This window comes from Cricetulus griseus, chromosome 3 (genome assembly GCF_003668045.3).
Source record: "Cricetulus griseus strain 17A/GY chromosome 3, alternate assembly CriGri-PICRH-1.0, whole genome shotgun sequence".
In the NCBI taxonomy this organism is placed as follows: Eukaryota; Metazoa; Chordata; class Mammalia; order Rodentia; family Cricetidae; genus Cricetulus; species Cricetulus griseus.
The window spans coordinates 244,990,055-245,005,125 of NC_048596.1; the positions used below are offsets into that span (position 1 = coordinate 244,990,055).

The 15,071-nt window shown below is 40.6% G+C and overlaps 1 protein-coding gene across 1 annotated transcript; it reads left to right on the forward strand.

Moving 5' to 3' along the window:
• Positions 1–7,596: 7,596 nt before the first annotated feature.
• On the forward strand, positions 7,597–8,910 carry LOC100752904 (histone H1.2). Its single transcript, XM_027409502.2, has one exon. The coding sequence runs from the start codon at positions 7,652–7,654 to the stop codon at positions 8,288–8,290; it is 639 nt and encodes a 212-aa protein (XP_027265303.1). The 5' UTR covers positions 7,597–7,651; the 3' UTR covers positions 8,291–8,910.
• The last annotated feature ends 6,161 nt before the right edge of the window (positions 8,911–15,071 follow it).

Sequence of the window (15,071 nt, forward strand, 5' to 3'; positions counted from 1 at the left end):
GATCAATCCATTTATTACTGATAGACCTTAGTTATGAATTTTGCAATTTTCTCCCTATAAGACAAGAGCCACTTCTCGTGCTGTGATCTCCAGCAGGGATTGAGGGCCAAGGCATAGTTCTTGGTCCTTCTTAGAGACACCTGCTCACATGGAGCCAGGATACATACTAGCCCTGCAAAAATGAATTTCAGCAGAAGTGACTGTAAGCAGAGTTAGAATTTATCAAAAAGAAGTTTCATCACAGATTTAAGTTCAGTTACAGACAGAGATGTTCAGGAGGATAGTTTATACCAAGTGTCTATATAGGCTTCCCAATAGGTTAGTGCATACGTGACATTATAGTGGTCACGTATATGACTTTGGTGGCTTCAGAAGTCTCAGGGACTTACGTGAGATCATAGGTCAGCTCCTGATTGTGTACATGGGGCAGTTGATATGGTAAAACCATGGGGCACAAAGATTACATAAGTATTTTTTACTGTAAGTGAAGTTTGTAATAGCTTCCCAGAAAGTTGCAGACTCATACAGGAAAGGATCAAACCTATTGAAGGGTCATAGGTATTCAGGTCTTAAGCATGGTTCATTGCTCATTTGGAACATCTCTATATAAAAGGAATATTGTCTCGACATAGGCTGCGTTCATGACAAATACTGCTAATTGAGCTGCAATTGTTGACTTTTAGTTCTCAGACTTCAACTAGACACCAGGTGAGGGACTCCATTGCCTTGTGTATCCTCTTAACTTCCATCTTTATGTTTCTCCCCAGACCATTTTGCACAGCAGTGTCCTGTCAACCTCTTCACTGTGGTCATTTTACTTTAAAAATATGAAGAGCAGATTTAATAAATTACAGCTCTATTATTAAACTCTACCACCATATAAAATGAACCATTGTTTCTTTTCATTACCAGTGTGAGCTCTTTCTCATCTTTTTAGAGATCTTTGTTGTCCAGCTCTTACATGAGAACAGACTGTCCCCTTACTTTGTTATTCCCTAAGCTGGGCAGGCAGGTTCTAGACTTATTGTAGCGGCTGATGAACTCTTTGCAGAGTGAATGAGCCAACATGGTTTTTCTAGACCACTTTGATAAGAGTCCAGTTCACTTAATTTCTTCTTCCCATGTTTCCTGTCTGTAGGGATGTTGCATTTCGTGGATTTCCAGTTATTCAGAATGATTATCTGACAAATGGTGCTAATAACTTCTGAAAGAGATGGAAAACTATGGACATAGCCAAAGATTAATAATTATCTAGGTCAAGAGAAATTTAAATAGCGTCTAAAGATAGCATTGTTATTTAACACTGCCATCTAGTGTCTACTAAAGCAAACAGCATGACATATGGAGGGGTGAAAACTTGTCTTTCTAAAAGTAAATATATTGGTAAGTAGTTAATTAGTATGGATGTGTTTTTGCTTTATGTAGTTTATATATAGGAACTTAAAAGTATTATCTTGTTCAAGTTTTGTTCAATTGACGTCTTCCCCCTTTGAGAAAGGATCTATCTCATTAGGCAGTTGAAACTGGTCTCCAACTTTCAGGAATCCCCTTGCCTTAGTTTCCAGAGTCCTGGGATTACAAGCATGAGCCACCACACCTGGCACTATCTCTCTCTCTTTATCAGTCTATCTATGTTTTCATAAAATCTTAATGTGTATCTTGCCTATCCTGGAACTTGCCCTGTAGACCAGGCTGGCCGGGAACTCAGAGATCTGCCTGCTCAGCCTCCTGAGTGCTGGCATTAAAGGAGTGAGTATGCCACCACTCATGGCTTCAGTTGAAAAGTTAATACCTATTTGAATGCCTATGTGGTGTTTCAGGCATAAAAATGCTAAGACTGCTTCACTGTCTTAGAGAAGCCTGAGATCTCACTCTTCTTTTCCTGAAGTATTAAGGCTGGGACTGAAAGAATAGCACTAGGTAGAATGCTGTTAGCTGGGATGACCATGGTGAGGAAATGCCTGTTTGAGTGGTGTTTAGTTGGCTGTCCATGGACCTTAACGACACTCACATCATCTCTGACAGGGCTGGGGACTACTTAGTATACAACTGTTTCTGTACAATATTTTAAAAATAATTTTTATTCTTTTTCTGTATGTACACATGCAAAATAACATTATAAATATGCCAGAGCTATGTGCATTGATTCACAAATCCCATGATAACCTATAAAACATATGGTATTATTACTGTCATTTTTCAGATGATAAAACTAAAACATAGGCAGGTTAATTAACTTGTCCAAGGTTAAATAGCCAGAAAACAGCAAAGCTGAATTTAACTCAGATAATTGAGCTATGATCCAGTGTAGATAGGCTTTTGACTAATCTACAATGCTGCTTTGTTTTGTGAAATCATAAAGAAAACACAACTGCTGCTATTAACCATGAAAATTATATTTCATGTATTGACTGCTACAAATCTTAGGTCAGTTAACTTGATAAGAATTTGGTCACGTCAGAAGTTCTGTTTAATATTAGCAGATTGAGGTTAATCTGGGAATATATGCAGAGAGATGAAACATTATGGTTCTTCTGATTTCACTAGCCATACCCTCCTGACCTCAAATGTATGATCTTCCTGGAATGAGGAAGCAGGTACCGAGGGATTGCATGAGGGTCTTCACAAACTTGCACGGTGGGCATGAAACAGGGGAACTGTGGAGGCAGATCCTTAAGTGGAGAGTGATGGCCTTGCGTTATTTACTCCTCTACTGATCCCTCAAGGATTATCTACATTTGTTTACACCTATGCAAAGGCATACTGCACACACACACACACACACACACACACACACACACACACACACACACGCACGCACACACACACACACAGACACACACCACTCCTTTCTAGGTGTGATGGCTCAGCACCATCTCCCCTTATTAGCATAACACCTTTGGAATGCATCTAAGAAAAGAACAAATAATCAGAGAGAATGAAACAGCTTGTTGGACTAATCTCATCCACCTCTCCAGATTCAGGAGAGGATTACCTTTCTTAGAATCATGCCCACAACAGAGGGTTCTCATATCTTTAGTGTCTAGTGGGAATAACTGTTAAATAGGAGTGGCTGAGTGAGCTACACCAAAGCTAGAGGAGGAACACTCATTACTCCTCACTAAGTGGAAATTGTTGCTCAGGAACTCGGCAGGGTCCCTAGCACACGAATTAACACTATGTCTCTCCGGCCCCTACGTCACCAGCAAGTTGTAATCTCCACCCCACAAGCAACCTTACACATTTTGGGTCAGCCTAGTATGGCCTTCTCAATGAACTAAAGCATGAAGAAATTTCCAGCTGATATTGTATGGTTTCTTTATATACTCAATAGAAATCTGTAGTGTAGAATACATAGCATACATGTGAATAGCATATAGTGATAAATGCATTTAACTAAGTATATATCTTAAAGGATTATCAAATAAATCATGGCTATCAACTAATTTAATACCTCACTTCAATTCTAAAATGGTACATACCACAGATTTAGTATATTAAATGATTTTCAGAGGATTTACTAAATTATTGGAGTGAAAAAGAGTTTGAAATTTAAGAGCTTGAGGACCAGTAGGTTAATCTATCCTCCTTATTTGTTTTCTTTTTGAGACAGGTTTCACATAGTACAGGCTGGCCTTGAACTCTGTCTTGACTTTCTGACCCTCCTGCCTGTCTATCCTCAGTGCTGGGCTGACAGGCTTATCCCCTTTGCTGAGCTTAGGCAGTTCTCCTGTGTTACAGTTTCACAGCTGGATCTTTAATCGATTAAGTAAAAGGTTTAGGCTATGCATTAACTTCCTTTATCTTTCTTTTTCTTTTGCTTTTCTATCAAGAGTTCTTGCTCTGAAATGCTTGTTTGTGCGTGTCCCAGTAAGGGCTTGGTCTTGAGAGAAGCTCCCCTTGCTTGATCTTTATTTTCACAACAGGTGTTCCATGCTTAAGTGAGTGCTAAGAGGGTGTCCAGTGCAGTGCCCACAGTATCCTGGTGGTCCAGGATGACAAAATAGTGTCTTAGTATATTTAGCACAGTCTGTATATCATATTTCCTACAAAACAACCATTGTATGAGATAATGTTCTGGTCAAGATGAGTAATTTATGTCTGCCTCTTGTGTCTTCACTGTAAGGAGACTTAGAGAGGAGAGGTATAAAAAAAGTATATTCTGATGATTGACAAATCTGTATCTTTGGAAGGTGGGCTTGAGGTTTTGAAACTGTTTTAAATTCTTTGAAAACAATGTTGGAAGAAGAAGGAGGTGGAGGTGGTGGTATATCCCAGGGGTCAGTTGGCAATTCCACATCCAAAGTGTCAGGGGGAAAGTTTTGCACTGAGTTTCTCCTTTTGTAATTCTCTATTTGTATTAAGTTCCTCCTTCCTATATGCTTTACTACCATGGTGTATGCGGGTTTTCCCAGTGCATTTGACAGTGCATCAGGGAATAAAAGTTCAGTAACTCAGGTCTTGGCTTTTCCAGTGCTCAGATATCTGGGGAAACCATTGTAGCAAAGTTTTGATCTCGTAACTGTTAGACATCTGCCTGGAGAGATTGAGAAAATAACAGAAACACTGCTTGATGTTAAGTGTATCAATTATGAGCTGAAGTGAGAAAACACAGTACAAGGATCCTGACATCACTTATGCAGTGTTTCTTATGCTGCCCAAATTATCTCACAGTGCACCAGTTATCATTTTGAAGACATGGCTGTGGCTTTTAGCATCATCCCTTGATGAGTTAAGAAAAAGCAGGTTCTAATCATCAAAGTTGGGATCAATACTATCTGTTAGGGGATATCCAGTGGTTAACTAGTAGTGGTTAACTAGCTACCTCTAAAAACTGCTCCAACACTACTCTGTCATGTTGGAGGGGGGAAATGGAAAAGAAAAAGTGTAAGACTCCATTCCTTATGTCCTAACTACTCTCACCCTCCTATGAGTGTATCTTGCTGTTAAGCATTTTTTGTTTCCAGTTGCTTAAAGATTAGACAGTACATTATCTATATATTTAATTCTGCCCAGCATGGGAACACAGCCTGAACAGTATGACATGACAAAACTTAGCTATCTATAATCTTCATCATACATACAAATATACAAGATTACATGACAATCACCACAATGTTTCATCAGTGTCCTCATTTCATGGCAAGGTCACATCCATAATCTGAACTTTTGCTTGGAGCTCATATTAATAAAAGTTGTCTTGCCCACAAGCTTATTCAACTTATTTCAAAATCTAAGACTCCAAGAGACACTTACTAAATCTCAGGTTGCTTTAAAGTTGATGTCCCAAATTTTATATTTTTCCATTTTAGAGGTTGACTTCTGAAGATTCTGATTGGATGACCTTAGGGCATGCTGACTAATCAAGCACCAGCATATAATTTCCAAAGAGTTAAAAATATGACTCACATATAAATACCACATGTGGTAAGCTCATATATCTGTCAAAGAATAGTTGAACTTATTAGTGAGTAAGCAAGCTGGATGACAAAGTTAGTTCAAAGAAGAATATAGGAAGATAAAGTGTGATTTACTCAGGCATGGAAAGAGCACTGTACAGACTGAAAAGTTAGACATACAACTTAGTATTGTACAATACAAACAACTTTCAGGATTATCTTTTCTTTTGCAAATAATTAATTTGCAGTTATAGCAGGCAAAACTTACCAATGAATTCATTTAAAGAGCTATGATTTGAGTGACTCAGCTTGAAGGGTCATAATAAGCAAACGAATCACAGACTCAGATTTAAAAATAAGTTGCTAATTTACAATGAAGGGAAGACAAGCAAGCACTGGGGAGCTAGATGGCACACAGCTATTTTCCCAGGGGAGATGAACACTTATCAGATAAAAAAAGGCATTCATTCGTTCATTCCCCACATAATCAGAACAAGTGACATGTTCTTATTTCTGTTATTAAACCGTATTAGTATGTTGAAGGTGCTTCAGTAGTTTGTATACTTTTTATAATGTCTTACAATTCCCATTCCAAAGTCCACACAGGATGGCAATTCTAAAGTGGTTCTACTGGTGGCAATTCATCCATCCCTAATCTCATTAGGCTGTTAATTCCCAAAGGATACAAGCCTAGTGTATGCTGCTTCCAAACACTAAACAAATGTTACTTAGTGAAACCACATTATCATTCTCAGTCTCAGAAAATATGCTTTGTTTTGCAAACATCCCTGAACTCAATTTGTATAACCTTGTGACTTTACCACACTTTGAGGCTAACAACCTCACCACATATTTTCTTGTAGACATATACTTGAATAGAGATTTCTGATAGAATTAGGGGAATGTCCTTTGCTCCTAAATAAAGAATTGTATTAATTATAAAAGTAGAGAGTTTGCCTGGCATTTCCTCTAACTAAAAATATTGTAATTAACTGGTGCTTAAGGATGAAATATGAAGCTAAAGATCTTAAATTAACAAAGCTAATTCGAATAGAATACAGATTGTCCTATTCAGAGGAGCTGAGAAGAGGTGACGTAGAGCTGTCCACTACTTATTTTGTTTCTTGTCTTTCAGTTAAAAACTCGCTACATTTTCTATTCCAAATCTTCAGATTGATCAAATCTAAGTCAAACGTAGCCTTTAGTAAAGTTAGTGCCTTCATTTCCATCTGTACCTTATTGTCTCCAAATATAGAAGGCCCTCCTGTACCAAGACAAACTATTTCTAAATTGGAATTTCCATGCTCTGAAATTCTGCGTAGCAGCATAATAAGCAAACATTTGCTCCTTGGTATAAAGCAGATCTTTCAGTCTCTAATTGACACTTTTTTAGGGGAAGGGGGCTAATGCAAACTTATGGGGTTCTTTTCCCTTCTTATTATCTCTATTCTTCAGGGCTAGACCCCCTACCTTGAAAAACTCAGAGGGGAACCAAGAGCTTTAAAAATACAGCCCAATGTTTCCCCTTCGAAGAAGTGAAAAGGGTGCCCCGCCCCCACCAGTGAAAAGAATTGGACAGTGTCTTTAAATCAGATATTTAAGTCCTAAGACCCCCACAACATGGTATTCCCTCAAGGCCTATGAACCCCCTCTCAACCTGCCAAAAGTGCTTTAGACTGGAAATCCCAGTCCTAGTCCACGGTTATGGTGGGTACGTCCTCAGAAGTCACTAAGGACTTGTGTTACTTCCCTTGCGAAGAAACAGAATAATCGTGAAAATTTAGGCGGAAATCATTTCATTTTTGTTCCTAAATTAAGGGAAGCATGTGCCCTATAATCCCTGAGAAAAAGAACTTTCAGGGGCAAAGGAGCGACCAGGTAATTTAGAAGAAAAACAGAAAGTGGTCTCTATTTACCTGGGACTTCCTTTGGAGTTGGGGGAGTTAGGGACTTCTATGTACGTTGTCTTTGGGAATGAGGAAAAAATAAACAGATATTCTGAAGCCTGAGGCTTCTCGGATCCTTTCCCGACCAAAGTCGAGAGATTTGGAGCAAGACATTTTAATATTTTCTCCTTTTTGTGAAGTGTAACAAACACAAGTTGGGCGCAGCGCGGCTGCTCTGAGCTTGCCAGCCAGGCAGGCCGCCGGAGCACCAATCAGCGCGCGCCTGCGCTCTATATATACGGCAGCCGGGCCCGCGCTACTCCATCGGTGTACTGACTCTAGTTCCTGAGTTTTCAGATCCTCATCATGTCGGAGACTGCTCCTGCCGCCCCCGCCGCCGCTCCCCCTGCGGAGAAGACGCCTGCGAAGAAGAAGGCTGCTAAGAAGCCCGCAGGGGCTCGTCGCAAGGCGTCCGGACCCCCGGTGTCCGAGCTCATCACCAAGGCTGTGGCCGCCTCCAAGGAGCGCAGCGGCGTGTCCCTGGCCGCGCTCAAGAAGGCTCTGGCCGCCGCCGGCTACGACGTGGAGAAGAACAACAGCCGCATCAAGCTAGGGCTCAAGAGCCTGGTGAGCAAGGGCACCCTGGTGCAGACCAAGGGCACCGGCGCCTCCGGCTCCTTCAAGCTCAACAAGAAGGCGGCTTCCGGCGAGGCCAAGCCCAAAGCCAAGAAGGCAGGCGCGGCCAAGGCTAAGAAGCCCGCGGGTGCAGCCAAGAAGCCCAAGAAGGCGACTGGTTCTGCCACACCCAAGAAAGCCGCCAAGAAGACCCCGAAGAAGGCGAAGAAGCCCGCAGCGGCTGCCGTGACCAAGAAAGTGGCCAAGAGTCCAAAGAAGGCTAAGGTTGCCAAGCCCAAGAAAGCCAAGACTGCGTCCAAGGCCGTGAAACCAAAGGCTGCCAAGCCCAAGGTTGCTAAGCCCAAGAAGGTTGCAGCCAAGAAGAAGTAGGCGGTCGTCCTCCTTATACCCAAAAGGCTCTTTTCAGAGCCACCACTCCCACTTAAAGAGCTGTGACACTTGCTTTCTGCAGAGGCAGGTTGGGTGGGATTCAATACAGTCAGCGCTCTCCGGGGTGGGGTTCTACTTCACCTAGGGTGGAGCTGGGCAGCAGAGGGGGTGCTAACTACTGTTGCACCCTTCCGCGGCTGTCAACAGCCAAGAGCAACCCTAGGCGCTAGTCAGTGTTGGACTTGCTAGATCGTTTGAAAGTTCCGCCCTGTTTGCGGGTTGGCTCCCTCCCGCCCCACACTTCAGTCCTTAGTTTGATTGGGCGCCAGTCGGTGTTGTGTTCTCCCGAAGCCTTAACTTGGCCTGGATAAAAGCCTCTTTCCTACGGTGTTGAGAAGCTTGGGGGAAGGTCTGGTGCTGGCGCCAGCGACGTGACTTAAAGACATTTAAGTTGACAACTGTGGGAAGGACCCACCCGCCCAGTTATGCCGGACTTGGGACTGTATCGTACTTTCAGTTTGTTTGCTACAGAGGGAGTAGGGAGTGGCGGGTCAAACTGCGTCACAACCTCGGTCAGCCGTGTGTGTGTGTGTGTGTGTGTGTGTGTGTGGGTGGGTGGGTGGGTGGGTGGGTGGGTGGGTGTGTGTGTGTGTGGGTGTGTGTGTGTGTGTGTGTGTGTCTCAGCATCCCGAAGTGTTTCAGTTAATGTGTGTCGACTTAACTGCGTCACAACCTTGGTCAGCCGTGTGTGTGTGTGTGTGTGTGTGTGTGTGTGTGTGCCTCAGCATCCCTAAGTTCTACAGTTGATGTTTCGACTCTTAACTGCGTCACAACCTTGGTCAGCCATTTGTGTCTGTGCCTCAGCTTCCTGAAGTGCTTCAGTTGTACATGTGTGTCGACTCTTAACGACTGACCTTGCATAAATACTGAGGTTTCTTGCTATGCTTTGGGCAGTCCAAAATATTTAAGCGAGGAATAAATTACTGGCTACCTATTGACGATGTGTTGGGATGTTTCAAATAAAAGCTCTTCGTTTTCATTCACTGTTGGAGATTCATACTCGCAGCTTTTCTCCTAGATAAAGTGATTAAGATTCCCGTTTTTCACTAAATCGGAATAGGTTTTGTTGAAGTCTGGATCGTTGCTGGTATTTCCCATAGTGGTGGGAAGCATGCCTGTTAGAAACCAAAACGCATTTCCACAAAAATGGATCCAGTGTTAATTTCAGTATCCCAAACGTTTATCACCTGGGAAAGCTAGGAGATCAAGAAAGGAAAACGTAGTTTTCTCCGTGTTTTTGAGTCCTCAGTTTAAATGAACAAATAGTTTTTTTTAGTGCAAACATAGTAAACAGACCCATACCCCTTTCCCCACGCCCTCGGGATTATCTGTGAACTCTCCATTCTTCCCAGCTTTAGTTTCACGTTTGCCATAAGCTAAATTCCTTGGATGGACTAAATTTCAAGTTTCTGTTTGGGTCTTCCTGGTAGTTTCTAAGGTAGACTTACAGTCTTTATTTAGTGTGGAAGGTACTTAACACATAGCAAGGATTCAGATATTGATTGGTAAACTGTTAACATAAATGACTTCAATAAGGGATAAATAATTCTTTTCCACCCCGACCCCTCCTTAATAGTTCTCCAGGGGACTGAACATGCTATCAGGTATTCTACTACTGAAATGTGTCCCATTGTTTTTACTTTTTATTTTGTGAAATAGGTCTCATCCTGTCTGTAGCCCAGACTGGCCTGAAATTTATGACCTTCCTGCTTCAGCCTCCTATAGCTGGGTCTTTGCCACCATGCCCAGTTATTTTCTTTTTCCCCTTCCTTCCTTCCTTCCTTCCTTCCTTCCTTCCTTCCTTCCTTCCTTCCTTCTTTCCTTCCTTCCTTCCTTCCTTCCTCCCCTCTCTCCCTCCTTTTTTTTTTTGGTGTTTAATATGCTCTCTTTTATCATATCACTCAGAAGAAAGCTTCTTGGCACCATTCATAAGGAAAAAAACCAAACAAGTAAAATCCATTTTAAATCCACTACATCCAAAATATTGTCATTGAATATAACATGAATATAAGATAGGTAATATTTTACAATTTTGTTTTTGTACTGCATCTTTGTGATATATGTATTTTTTACTTATAGTGAATCTCAGTCCAGAATATGTACTATTTCCTGCTTTTGGTTAGCCACCTGTGGCTGTGGAGACAATATAGATAAATACAGCTTCAGAATGACTTCAGACCTCTGCTCTCATCTTTGTTTATGATAAGAATGTTAAAAATATGTACTGTTAATACTTCATAACTGAAATTATGAAGATAATGTCTGAGTGTTTCTGATGTCATTGGGCCCAGTTAAGATCATCAGAAATTTTCTATTCAAAATGGAATTGAGCTGGGTGTGATGGCAAAATGAATCCCAGCCATCTGCAGACAGGCAGCAGGATCTCTGCGAGTTCTAGATAAGCCTAGTCTAGTGAATTCTAGGCCAGGCAGGGCTACATAGTTGAGACCCTTAATCAAAACTAAATCAATTAAAAATTTAAAAAATAGTTAAAAGATGGAACGGAGTTACAGGAGCAGAGGTAACCTGCTGTCAGGTGACTGGGGCCTTGTCTTCTGAGCCACCACAAAGTAGAAACAGAATCTGTTGAGCCAAAGGGTAGAATAGAGCAAAATTACAGGGGAGGGCCTAGATAAAAGATGTGCAGGCTGTATTTCCTCATCCCTTGGTGGAGTTTCCTAGTTCCTCCCTGAGGCATGTGAACTCCTGTCACTGGAAATACATCACTGACCTGAATTGAATCAAGTTGTAGCAACCAGGGATATAATTGTAGATGCTAAATATAGCACAGGGTGAGGTGGCACATTTTTGAGGTCAACACTTAGGGAGCTAAAGTGGGATGGTCTTGAGTTGTAGACCCAAACTGAACTACTTAGCAAAATCTTATCTGGAAACAAAACAAAACAAACAAACAACTACACCAAAAAAATACGTGCTGGTTATGGTGGTGCACACCTTTAATCCCACCGCTTGGGAGTCAAAGGCAGGTGGATCTCTGTGAGCTCAAGGTCAGCCTGATCTACCTGGAGAATTCAAGGCTTCATAGGAAGGCCAGAGCTATGTAGACAGACTGTCAAAAACAAAGCAAACCAAACCAAAACAACAAAGGCACACACAAACCAGGAAAACAAAAATCAAAGTAACCAAATACCCAGACAACAAAAATGTTACTTCAACTAAAACCACAAATAGTGTTTAAAGACTGAGGCTGTGTGGAAGCAGCATGCTTTTCTTTAGTGAGGCCTTGAGTTCCATCACCAGGAAAGAAATTAATAATAGTAGAACAACAAAGCTCAAAAAAAAAAAAAAAAGATCCCAATATAGGAAATATTGCTTAAAATATTTTTTTTTTCCTTTTGTAAATGTTCCTCAATTTTGGTACTAGGACTTTGTGTATGTCAGACAAATGATCTCCCATTGAGCTGTATACCCAGCCTGTGTCTGTACTTTTATATGGAACACCTTCCTTTAATTTGAGAGGTAAACATTATCTCACCCATAGCCTTTAGATGCCACATTACAACCCCCCATCTTTTTTTTTTTTTTTTAATGTTCTTTACTTTTTTTTTCCCTTTTCCTCACAACACAAGTGCTCCAATAGGTGACTGGCTTAGGTCTGACCAGCTGTTTATCTTAAGCCTAAAAGTTGGTCTATTTAAGAAAAATTATTTTCTCAGTTTATGTTTTTTAAATTGCCTACTTGTACTTTTGTGTTTCCTGGTGACCTGTGAACTGATAAAGCTCAGATGAAAAAAAAAAAAAAAAAGTCAAATTCATTCATATTTTGTAAGCACAGAGTTCATAGAAAATGAATGAAGCTCAAAGATGATGTTAGACTGAGCAACTTCAAATGAATTATGGTAGCCCAGGAAAGTGGGGTTCGAGTTGAAAAAGATGACACAGTTGGTGAAAACTTGTAGGAGACAGATATTCAAACCCTGTTGACAGTCTTGTTGTCTGAGTAAGGCCTCATGTCACTGCCCTTTCCACATCCAGAGTTGTAGGAATTGCTCTCCTTGTCCAAGTATAAGAATGGAGATTCCTTCACAAGACAAATTTATTCTGATTTTAGGTAGGCTATAGGAAAACAGACTTTTCCTGCATTTGCTGATTTTCAGTTCAACATAATTCTTATGCCAACATGGCAAACATTGAAGTAACATTCTTTTTTTTTTTTCCAAGCTTATATCCATCCATACTAATTTTGTAATTTTCAACAATTAGATATAGTATTACATGCCCTAGGCCTAAAGCTAACAGGCAATTGAGCTACACCAACTGAAAGGAAATATAGACAATAGCTTTGCATTTGAAATCCTAGCTACAGATGAACAAAAACCATGGATGCAGGATTACACCATCCAGCATTAGTAGGAGTAGTTTGGAAGGGATCAGGGACTAGGGACTGGTGGTAACATCACCTATTGAGAGCTAGCATTTCCTGGTCACTTATTTGTAGTAAACTAAATACTGTAGCTGTTTATTACACATTTATTTCATAACAGTCTTGGCATGGCACCTTGAGGTGGGTGTTATTGTTACTTCCATTTTAGAGATTAAGAATGGAGGCTTGGCAACATTAAGGATTCAATTAGGTGGCTTCTGGTCGTCGAGGCAGTATCATTATTTTCTATATAGTAATAATTTTCCACAAAACTATATGAAACATTTAATTAAAATTTTCTAATCTTGCATTAAGAATTAAAAAGAAACAACTGGAACATATTTTAATTCTGTCAACCTAGGATAAACAAATATTTCAATAAGTAATGCGAAAATATTTTGTTAACTTTTTTCATATGAACTCTTTGTAATCTGGAAAAAACTACATTTAAAGCACAGTTTGAACTAGACATTTCTCATAGTAAATAGTCTAGGGAAAACAAAAACATGTGCTCTGGGGTAGTGTCTAGCGCTTTCCAAGGAAGCAATAATTCTGAAGTGGCCCTGAAGTTTAGAGAGAATCATTAATATCTTGTGTTTTACTGCCTCACCCATGTCTCTTCATGTCAGCTCTGACCAAGTTCAGAATCTAATCAAGGCCAGTCTATCACAGCTTCTCCTGTCTACCTGGAGGCAGCCTTATATCTGAAACAGAATCACCTTTGAAGATGAAGAAGAAATTATATTTGATCATCCATTTTGGTACAAACCTATTTATCAGAAGGTATTGATTGTATTTGTTTGCTATGAGACTGGCTGGTAATATTTGCTGGTAGCTAATTAATTTATTAAAATCCTTAAGTCTGAAGTGGTAGAAAATGCTTTGAAATCTAGTAATAATTATAAGTAACAATCCAGTCTGACTACCTTTGCATTTGTTTGAGACAAGATGTCCTTTTTGTTGCCCATGCTGACTTATGTTAACTCACTGTCCAGCCAGGCCTCAAATTCCTTATCAGCTTGCTTCAACCTCCTGATGAAGCTAAGGATTCTTCTCAGTACTTTATTCATACCAATATTGTCTGCTGGGGGTTCTCTCTGATGATCCACTGTTTTAATTGTACTTTTTCCCACAAGGATCACTCTCTTTTTAGATGTTATTCAATACTGAATAAATCTATAAATTGCTTATTAACTGACTTTATTGTTTTTATTGATCACTATGTGCTCCTCTCCCCTTTCTCTGATAATGGCATGGCCATCCAAAGCATTCTAGAAAGCAGCTACACCCCAGTGCCAGAGTTTTAATGCACATGAGCTTCTGCAAAAATGAATGCAGGCCATGTATAATTTGAAAAAGCCAAAGTTTAGAGGGAAGTTTACCTGGAAGTTAATGAAAGCCAAGTGTCTGATCTCCAACTTCTAAAAGGCCTTGGACGGGGTTTGAAGATTGTAGTCATTCTGTTTTATGTCATTTAGGCTGTTTTTTGTTTCATTTCTTTAGTCTATATTTCCAATATTTGCATCATATATAGTGAAGGTCTTCATTTTATGTTCACCTGATCATAATCTCAATTACAATTCAACTCATGCCAGATGTGTTGGCCCATGCTTTTAGTCAGTCCCAACACCTATCAATTAGAGGCCATCAGATTTCAGAGTTCCAGGCAAGCCAGGTCTACAGAACAGTTCCTGAATAGCCAGTGCTACAGAGAAACCGTCTCAGAAGCAACCTTCATGTGATTGATATGATATAGAACATTTGGAATTTTGGGTGACAAATATTTAATTATACTCATTTTGGGCTTAGTGAGATGAAGTGTCTACAGATGCTTATATATTAAGCAATACTAATTGTTGCTGCCATTTCTAATGTGAGGCGTCAAGGAACACTATGCTAAGGGGTTCACCTGAATTTCTGGCAAGTTTATGTGCAGTATTAGATACAGGTAATGACATGGAACATTTTATCTAGATTCAGTTCAGTGTTACTAGGCATTAAGAATCCAGCAAGACAATAAGTTAGAACGCACTCATAGGTACAGCACTATTACATGAAATTTTGGGTGGCTCTTAAAAGAGCCTTTTTTAAATGTTGAGGGCAATAACATTATGCCCTCTCCCCGCGGATGCGACGGGCGAGCTGGATGTCCTTGGGCATGATGGTGACTCGCTTGGCGTGGATGGCGCACAGGTTGGTGTCCTCAAACAGACCCACCAGGTAGGCCTCACTGGCCTCCTGCAGCGCCATGACGGCCGAGCTCTGGAAGCGCAGGTCGGTCTTGAAATCCTGAGCGATCTCGCGCACCAGGCGCTGGAACGGCAGCTTGCGGATCAG